Source organism: Dromiciops gliroides, chromosome 3 (genome assembly GCF_019393635.1).
Source record: "Dromiciops gliroides isolate mDroGli1 chromosome 3, mDroGli1.pri, whole genome shotgun sequence".
Classification (NCBI taxonomy): Eukaryota; Metazoa; Chordata; class Mammalia; order Microbiotheria; family Microbiotheriidae; genus Dromiciops; species Dromiciops gliroides.
Window position 1 is genome coordinate 652,603,133 of NC_057863.1, and position 10,282 is coordinate 652,613,414.

General features: G+C 41.4%; 1 protein-coding gene across 1 annotated transcript in view; it reads left to right on the forward strand.

The window, feature by feature from the left end:
• LOC122748299 (vomeronasal type-2 receptor 26-like) overlaps window positions 1-9,669 on the forward strand; it is a 23,688-nt gene extending 14,019 nt beyond the window's left edge. Inside the window, exons 4-5 of the mRNA XM_043993962.1 lie at window positions 2,845-2,968; window positions 8,747-9,669. Coding sequence (XP_043849897.1) covers window positions 2,845-2,968; window positions 8,747-9,669 — 1,047 coding nt within the window. The remainder of the gene's footprint in view (window positions 1-2,844; window positions 2,969-8,746) is intronic.
• The last annotated feature ends 613 nt before the right edge of the window (window positions 9,670-10,282 follow it).

Sequence of the window (10,282 nt, forward strand, 5' to 3'; positions counted from 1 at the left end):
AGTGTTAGGCTCATTTACTACCCAGATTAAATAGATTACTCCACCCAGTTGGGTGTGTCTGTTAGAACCTCCTTGAGGCAGCTCTGAAGAGTTTAAGGTCTTTGAGCCTTTTCTGATGAGTGTAAAATTCATTTACTGCCCTGCTCCTCTCCCATCTCTTCCTCCACTCCATAAGCCTTTTCCTGTTACTTTCATGTAGGATTTCACTTCTGCCCTTCCCCCTCCCCCAATGAATTCCCTTCACCCCTCAATTTAACCCTAAAGATGTTATCATCTAGCTAAGTGACACAGTGGACAAATCATCACCCCTGGACCCAGGGGGATCCCAGCCAAAACCAGGCCTCAGACACAAGACAGTTGCCCACTGTACCACCCCAGGTATGTCCCCCAGCTCCCATTTTTTTTTTTATGGTTCTCTAGGGTCTTGTATTTGAAAGTCAAATTTTCCATTCAGTTCAGGTCTTTTCATCACAAATATCTGAAAGTCTTCTTTTTCATTAAAGTCCCATTTTTTCTGCTGAAAGATAATGCTGAGTTTTGCTGGGTAGGTGATTCTTGCTTGTAATCCCATTTCCTTTGCCCTTTGGAATATCATATTCCATGCCCTCCAGTCCTTTAATGTAGAAGCTGCCAGATCTTGTGCTATCCTGACTGGGGCTCCACAGTACTTGGATTCTTTCTTTTTGGCAGCTTGCAATATTTTCTCCTTGACCTGAGAGCTCTGGAATTTGGCTATAATATTCCTAGGAATTTTCTTTTTGGGATCTCTTTCTGGAGGTGATTGGTGGATTCTTTCAATTTCTATTTTAGCTTCTTCTTCTAGAATTTCAGGACAATTTTCCCTGAGAATATCTTGGAAGATGGTGTCTAAGCTCTTTCCTTGATCATGGTTTTCAGGTAGACCAATAATTTTCAAATTATCTCTCCTGGACCTATTTTCCAGGTCAGCAGTTTTTCCCAGAAGATATTTCACATTGCCCTCTATTTTTTTATTCATTTGGATTTGCTTTATTGTGTCTTGGTTTCTCATAAAGTCACTGGCTTCCATTTGTTCAATCCTAATTCTTAGGCAATTATTTTCATTAGAGAGCTTTTGTACCTCCTTTTCCAGTTGTTGACTTTTTTCTCATGTCTTTCCTGCATCACCCTCATTTCTCTTTCCATTTTTTCCTCTACCTCTCTAACTTTATCTTCAAAGTCCTTTTTGAGCACCTCTATGGTCTGAGACCAATTCATATTTTTCTTGGAAGCCTTAGATATAGGGGCCCTGATGTTGACATCTTCCTCCAAGGGTGCCCCTCAGGTTTCCTTGTTACTGAAGAAACTTCCCATGGTCCTCACCTTTCTCTGTTGGCTCATCTTGCCTTTCTTTTACTAGACTTTTAGCTCCTTAAAGTGGGGCACTGCTTCCAGGCTGCAGTATCCCAAGCTTAAGAAGTCCCAGGTGGTATGATTTAAGGAGGATCAGGTTCTTTACTAGCCTGGCCTGTTCCCTGATCCTTAGATGACCCCAGTCCAACTTCTAATCAACCAACTTTGTGTGTTGTGGTTGTCAGCTCCTAGGAGCCTGTGCCCCTCCCCCACTTGGGCCATTGCTACTGGAGCCTACCTCCTGGTTCTCAGCAGGGGTGTAAAATCCAAGTTCTGCCTTAGCACCAGCATAGACCCCTGTAGTCTCTCCCCTGCCCAGGGCTCAGCCCACTCACCAAACTGTGAGCTTAGTTCCAGACAACACTGGTGCTTCAGCTGATTCAGAGGCTCTGGGGGTCTCCTTCTCTGGTGAGGCCTTCCTGGGACTGGATCTGTGTCAGGGTGACTGTGGGGTTGAGCTCGACTCCTGTATCAGCACAGCAGCTCCCTCCTTCTGACCTTCCAAGCCGTTCTTGGTTAGAAGATGATTTCAGCACATTCTTCTGTGAGTTCTGCTGCTCCGGGCATTGTCCTATGACCTTATTTGGATGTTTTTTGGAGCAATCATGTCATGAGTTCAGTAGCTCACTGCCTTTCCTCTGCCATCTTGGCTCTACCCCGGAAGTCCCCGCTAAATACACTTTCAGAAGAAAATTCCAGAAGAAAAGAATAGCATTCACTTCATGAGGCTTCTGTGAGTCTCCAGTGAGATGATAGGTACACGATGTTCTGCAAATAAAGTGCTACCCCAACATCAGACTGCCCACAGGGGTGGTTTACAGAGGACCCTAAAGAGGTGGGAAGCAATGAATAAACAAAACCTGTGTCCTTGACATCATCTTCTGAGACCGACCATCTTTCTTCAGGTACTGAGAGGTTGATCATGTCATGTCATTTGATGTCCACTCACTGACCTGGCATTCCTACCACAATGGGCTAGGGAAGGCATGAGTAGCATATGTGGGTAGCCTTTCTTGTTTGTATTTGATTATTTCTGCATTCCCTGAATCTCCATAAAACCCTTTTGTGCATGCGTGTGCCAGCTTGTGCTCCAAGTTGCCTGAGGTCTTTGGCACAAAATGAATAAACAAGTGAAAAGAGAAGAGCTGGATGATGATGGTGAATACAAGGTTAATGACAGTTTTATCCTTGGCAGTGCTGTTGAGCACTCCCTTATTCTCTCTGGCCTTTGTGTGAGAGTCTTGGGACTCCAACATTGATCATATTGATTTCCAGTGGATTCACACTCTATATTAAATCTTCTTCTGAGATTTACTGACTTTTCCAACATTCCCATCAGGCTGTCCTGGTGTTATCAACTTTCTTCTCTTTAGCCAACGTGCTCTGGCTTCAGCTCATGTGGAACATGGCCCCTTTATGTTCTCTTCATAGAGGGAGTGGCTCTAATCATAGGTGTGTCCTGCTTCTCCCCAGGTCCCCCAATCTGTTTGCAGTGAAAGTTGCCCTCCAGGGTCCAACCAGATCCATGCACAAGGACGGCCCCACTGTTGTTTTGATTGTAAACCCTGCCCAGTGGGGCAGTTTTCAGACCAAAAAGGTGAGAATACACATGGGGTACAAGTTTTTAGGGTTCCATAAGAATGGAGATAAGGACTGGATGTATGATTTCAGTGGTGCAAGAACCTCCAAAGTAAGGAAACTCTCACTACCAATGTAGGTTAGCTCCTCAGCCACTCATGCAACCATGCTTTTTCAGAGAAACCTGAAGAGATTCCTGCAGCTTTTCCCAGTTCTAACACTAATTGTTGCTTTAATTTTGCATGCCTGGAGGCAATGACCCACCCTCTAGAAGCTTTTAATCCCCTAGCACCTGGAGGCCAATGGGGGAAGAGGAATCCAGGCCTGAGTTCAAAATTAAGTCTGATTCTAATTGCTCTGGTCCCTCCCCTCCTCTCCAAACCCACCCTCTACTCTTCCCATGGCCAAGCCCATTGCTTCCCTGGCCCGGGAAGTCCAAAGATCTAATGCGCATGCTCAACTTTCTCTAACTGCATTTGCAGCTTCAGGCTCACCCCTTCCCCAGCCTGGCTGTGCTTCTGAGACAACTTTAGAAAACCCTTTAAATTCCAGATATGCTCGTTTTGTTCATAATTTTGCTAACCTGCTTTTGTCTTTAATTAGTAATCTTATAAAGCATTTGTATGGTGAAAAGGCTGACAGACAATATAGAGGGGTTAAAGAAGAAAAACTTAAGCTGAATAAATGACAATCATCAACATAGTTCAAGACAATGCTTCTTTTGGCATGGAAGGGTATATATTTTACAGAAATGTAGAAGTAAGCAGCAAGGTATTGATATGAGTATTGGGGATTTTAGATATCGGAATCAAAAGTGTTCTGAATTCACTCAGAGTAATTGTATCAGTTCAGAGGTTACATAGGATTTCTATGCTATTACATATACATTTTGAAATTAATGGTATGGGTTTATTTTCATAGAGATTTTCATGCTTTTGAGATTGTGTCTTATACTTAGTTTTTAAAACAAGGAGAATATTTGTAAAAGCTTTTTAGTCATGTGATCAAGTTTATTTTATAATACTCTTTAAGTTCATGTTCATTTAGATTTCCTTAGTTTGAATTTCACTGTCTTTTATGTTCCATGTGTATTTTCTTCTATTCATTTATCTAATTTTGAAAAAATTGCAAGATGGTTTTGATTTCATAATACAGTGTTAATTCTAGGAGTATTGTGCTCCCATATTCTGAGTTGTTTGTTTTTGTTATTTTTTCTCAACTGATTATTTGATCAAACTCTTTAAAGCATTTCCCTGGCAAATTGTTTGCCATGGCAAGTGTAAATTGATTCTAGAAGTATTATTTTTGATAAGCATATTCCAAAAAAAAAAAAAAAGAGGGGAACATTTGTAAAAGTTTTCTTTTTTCAAAAAAAAAAGTTCTTTGAGATTCTGTTATGCTTTAACTTGTATTTAAATATATTCAGATTTTTCACAAAAGTAATTGTATACTAAGTTTTTAAAAAAGGGGTATTATTTGAAATTGTTGCATAATTATATATTGTGTTCTGAGTCAAGATGTATTCACATTTTTTGCAATCATTTATTATCCTCAATTTTTAAATACATATGAGACTTGGATTATGGGAACTTATCATTTAAGACATTAATTGCCTTTATTCTGAGTTATCAGATGCCAGTTGGCCAAGATGCCATCCAATCACAAGAGGAATACACGCAAGAGCAGACACTGAACTGTCACAAGAGGGGAGACATGCATGAAGTCAAGGTATGGCCAAGGGAACGGCTTTTGACAAATGTTGAGGTTGGATTCTCTTGGTTTAATATTTTATTTTTCCCCACAATATTGTACAGATGGCTGGAAGTATTGATCCCACCCATCTCACTTCTACACCTGGCTTCTATGCTCCCTCCTATATGCCTGATGCCATGGACATCTCAATCCCATGCATCTGATTAAGTCTGACTCAGTTTCTTCCAATATGTTCGGTGGCATGGACATATATTCCATCCACCTCTTTTAAGCCTGGCATACTGTATGGGCAGTACATACTGCTCAAGTGTGGGAATGCTCATATCCCATCATTTCTCTGTTCTTTTATGGTAACCCCCATAATTATCTCAGGTGTCATGATAAATACAGTGTTGAATTTGGCCTTGACATCTGTTACCAATTATATTAGATTTTTTAATTTCTCATAATGGCATGAGGATAATTAGGCAGATGATGCAAAAGTGATGAAACAAAGATAAAAAATTATTTTTAATAATTAATCGCAGCAATTGTCTTCTCAATTACCCTCCATAAGGGGGGGACTATAGTAATATTATAATTTTAAAGAATGTTTCAATTTTTGTTTTATTATATGTTTCATGTGTAACAACTAAGATTCTGAATTCCCTTAGACATGTTTTTGAGAACTTTCATTGTTTGATTTGATTATTGACAAAGCTATTTTAAAGTTGTGTTAAGCTCAATTTTGTAGGAAATTTCCTGGCTGATTACCAGTATCCACACATCAACCCCTGAAAAGACTTCTATTCCACGACTACACCTAGAGGACATCTGAGAAAAGACTTTCAGGGACTTTAAATGAACAGTTTTGATTTGTTGTTTTTGTTGTTTTTTTTTCTCTTTCTGTTATAATATACACCATCTGTAACATGTATTCTCTGCAGAGGCCCTCCCTTTGCAAGACTACATAGTTCATTGCCTGGATAGCTGAGAGTGTAAATGAATTGTCAGATAAGGACCTTGATCCCAGGTCTTCCTGACTTTGAGGTTTGCCATGGAGTTTGTATAATATATTTCTATATGGGTCTTCATATACACTATTTACTAAATAGTCCTGAATTTAGCTTCCCAGATAATTCTGGTAGATGAAAAGCTGTCCGGTGAATAATCATTACTCTATTTTGGAATAGGGGATTTCCAAACCAGGAACTCTCCAGACCAGAGAAATAAAACCACACATCTATGAAAAAAATTGAGCACACTTCAGTCCCACAAGCATCTGAGATTTCATGGGAACAAGTGTTTCTTTTGTCAATGCCAAGGGCAAAGGCTCTACACCTTAACAGATAATATGGAGAAGACATTTGTAAGTACCTTAATGGCAAACCTTAAGGGCTACATAAAAGGTAGATCTTATTATGATTTAGTTTCCAGAACTACTTAAACCAAAAAATAGAGCTGCCTCAGGAAGTGGTGGGCTCTTCCTCATTGGAGGTATGAAGAAATACTCAGGATCAATGAGCCAATAAACATTGATTAAGCACCTACTATGTGACAGGTCATGGACTAGGTGAGAATACAAAGAAAAAAAAATGGAATTCATGTTTCTGAGGTGGTTTGGTGATCCAGGCCAATCCCTTTCTGAGTAGCAACTTATCTAGCACATCCCTGACAAGTGGTTTCTAACATTTGCTTAAATATTTCCAATAATAATTAAATTCATCACCTTCTGTAGAGCTCATTTCTACTCTTGGACTGGGGAATAAATCACAGAAAGCCTTTAAAGCCAGGTGGAAGAATGTGCATTCTATTCAGTAGCCAATGAGAAACCAGGGAAGGATTTTGAAGACTTGAGTTCAAATCCAGACCCTGTCACTTACTAGCTGTGTGACCTTGGGCAACTCAATCTCTTTTATCTCAGTTTCCTCAACTGGAAAATGATGATTTGGGCAAAAACAGAAGAGATAGCCACTCTCAAGGTGATTCCAAAAGTCATCTACTGGCTGTGGTTGGGGCAGCTAAAGAAGAAGAAAGAGCAGAGAAAGTAGAAGATGAAGAAGAGGAGTGTGAGGAAGAGGAGCATGAGGGAGAGGATCAGAGTGTAGTTGACAGCTCTATTATTGACTTTGACTATGTCAGTCTTAGTAGTTTATAAAGTACCTGCCTCCCAGGGTTTTGTGAAGATCAATGTAATAATATTTGTAAAGTGCTATATAAATAGTAGGTGCTATATAAATGTTAGCTATTACTATTACTACTACTACTACTACTGCTACTACTGCTACTACCACCACCACTATCATTCATTTAGCATTTTAAGAATTATTAAGCATGTTACACATATTATCTTATTTTGTCTTCACAACCACCCTGGTGCTATTATTACTCTCATTCTTTTTTTTTTTTTTGGGGGGGGGGTTAGTGGGGGTTAAGTGATTTGCCCAGGATCACACAGCTAGTAAGTGTCAAGTGTCTGAGGTGGGATTTGAACTCAGGTCCTCCTGAATCCAGGGCCAGTGCTTTATCCACTGTACCACCTAGCTGCCCCCACTCTCATTCTTATAGGTGAAGAAACTGAGGTTTAGAGAGGTTAATTACCATGATGACGCATTTATTATACTGTGTCCTTTGAAATTATATGGGGGTGCCTCTCTCTGTCCCAAGTTTTAGGGAACTTAGCTGGGGTTTCTAATATATTGCTACTTATAAATTAGAGGCTTTAACATCAGTTTGGCGCATTAAGCATTTATTAAGGCATATAAAATATCAGGAAAGAGAGAGCATGTGGCTCAGAAAGTTCAGAAGCCCCTCATACCTAGGATATAGGAGAGAGAGAGAGAGAGAGAGAGAGGGGGAGGAAGGGAGGGAGGGAGAGAGAGAGAGAGGGAGGGAGGGAAAGGTGCATGGCAGCTTCTTCTGAGTTCCAGGCCAAAAGAAGCATGAGAGAGTGTAAGCTCCCTGCAATCTAGTGGAGAGGCAGCCCTTACACACTGCTCCAAGCTCATTGGCTAGCATCATTCCAATCTATTAGTTTCCTGGACTTGAGGGTGGCCCATGAGCAGTACGTGCTGAGCAGAGTCCAGAGGACAGGCCCTCTGAGGGGAAGGCTTTCAGGTAGGGGTGGTTTTAACCTCTATTGCCTCTATTCACAGTCCAAGGTCCAACCTGACTGACTCTGGGTCAGTCTTAAAAGGTCAGTTGTTAGGCCCTTGAGTGAGGGAGTCTTTGGGATCCCCCAAAGCCATTATTTTCTCACAATTCAGACATATCACATACATATAATGCATGTTTTATGTGTCTATATGAAATATATATAGATATATACACGTATATATACACATATATAATACACACACGATCATGTTTTGTTGGGTATATACACATATATTTGGGTGTATATACATACATCTGGGTATATACACAAATATTATACACGTACAGAATCATTTGTTTTGTTTATTCTCCCCAGACTAAGCATAGGACCAGATACAGTAAGTGCTTCATAAATGTTTCCTAAAAACAATAGAATCAAGCTTCTTAGCTATACTACCCAGGTCCTCCCAGAGATAAAGGGAAGAGGGGTGAATTCCTTTTCTCTCATGGCTTGGTACAGCAAAGATGGGATTGGAATTGGTATCTGAGTATTAATTCTCTTCCTTCCTGTCTGTGTGGCCTTGGGCAACTCACTTGACCTATCAGGAACCCAGTTTGCTTATCTTTAAAAGGAGGAATTTGAAATCCTTGTCCTTTAAGCCAGTTCTAAATCTAAACCTGGGGGCAGCTAGGTGGCACAGTGGATAAAGCACCTGCCCTGGATTCAGGAGGACCTGAGTTCAAATCCGGCTTCAGACACTTGATACTTACTAGCTGTGTGACCCTGAGCAAGTCACTTAACCCCCATTGCCCCGCAAAAAAAACAACAAACAAACCCTAAATCTATGACCTTTTTGCCCTTGAATATCTGAAAAGAACAATGTTCTAAGAGGAGCCTTGAGACAAGGGGATGGTGGACCTAGAAGTGTGTTATCATGACATGACCTGTCTTGATAGTCCGGGAGGTGGGGAGGAAATAACTTAGTGATCCCTGGTTCTGCCCCCACAGATATGCAGCAATGTGCAGAGTGCCCAGAGGACCAATATCCCAACACACACAGAAATGGCTGCCTCCCCAAAGTCCTGACTTTCCTGGGCTATGAAGAACCTCTGGGGATGGCTCTGTCTTGTTTAGCCCTTGCCCTCTCTCTCCTCACAGTCATCATTTTCTTGATTTTTGTGAAACACCGAGACACCCCCATAGTCAAATCCAACAACAGAGCTCTCAGCTATACTCTGCTTATCTCCCTCACCTTCTGCTTCCTCTGCTCCTTGCTCTTCATTGGCCGCCCAACCACAGCCAGCTGCCTCCTCAGACAGATGACTTTTGGAATCACCTTCACAGTGGCCATCTCTTCTGTTTTAGCCAAAACCATCATTGTGGTTCTGGCCTTCAAAGCTACAAGGCCAGGAAGCTGGCTCAAGAGGTGGGCAAGTACACGAGTGTCCAGTGCTGTTGTCCTCATCTGCTGCCTCATCCAAGTGACCCTCTGTGTTATCTGGATAGCCACATCTCCCCCATTCCTAGATGTGGTCACTGACTTTGAGCCTGGCCACATCCTCATTCTTTGTAATGAGGGCTCCATGACCACCTTTTACTGTGTCCTGGGCTACATGGGATTCCTGGCCCTGGGGAGCTTCACGGTGGCTTTCTTGGCTAGGAACCTGCCTGACACCTTCAATGAAGCCAAACTTATCACCTTCAGCATGTTGGTGTTCTGTAGTGTCTGGGTCTCCTTCCTCCCTGCCTACCAAAGCACCAAGGGAAAGGCCATGGTGGCTGTGGAGATATTTGCCATCTTGGCCTCCAGTGCTGGCTTGCTGGTCTGCATCTTAATCCCCAAGTGCTATGTGATTCTATGGAGGCCACATCAGAACACCCTGGAGTGGTCCAAGGGCCACCCTCATTCCCGGGGAGCAGTTTCACCTTAAAGCTATGTCTCTTCAATCTCCCTATTCTGTTTTGGTAAGGCCTCAGGATCCCAGAAACAATGACCTACACAGTGCTAAAAGAGAGGACTCAGAATCCTATCTTCTTTGGTTTATAAGTATTGATTGATGTGGAAAAGAGCAAAATCCAGAACTAAAATAATTTAGAAAGATATTTAGTAAGTCATCCGGCAGAAAGAAGAGCCAAAAAAGGGGTGGCCTACTCTGTCTGAGCCTCTCTAAGTTACATCATAATATGACCCCATATAAATAGGGTTCAAACAAAGGTACAAGGAAGTAGTAGCTCACTGGCCAGCACAGAAGCAGTTTCCATATAAGACATGGATTGCTTGAGATACATGGCTGGGAAAAACAACTCACATTAATCTTTGGATCTGAAAGATTTCCTGTAAGGTAACCTAGGTCCTGAGTCTAGCATTAAACAAATCTGATGTTTAAGCAACAAGTCTGGTTTCTCAGCTGTGTGGGGATAGGTTCAAACAAACAAACAAACAAAAAGGTTTCTAAAAATTCCAAAAATGTGTGGGGCTAGTTCAAAACAATATAGTTTTGTTTTATTTTGGTTTTTTCACAGTATCATGTTTTGGGCTGAGCT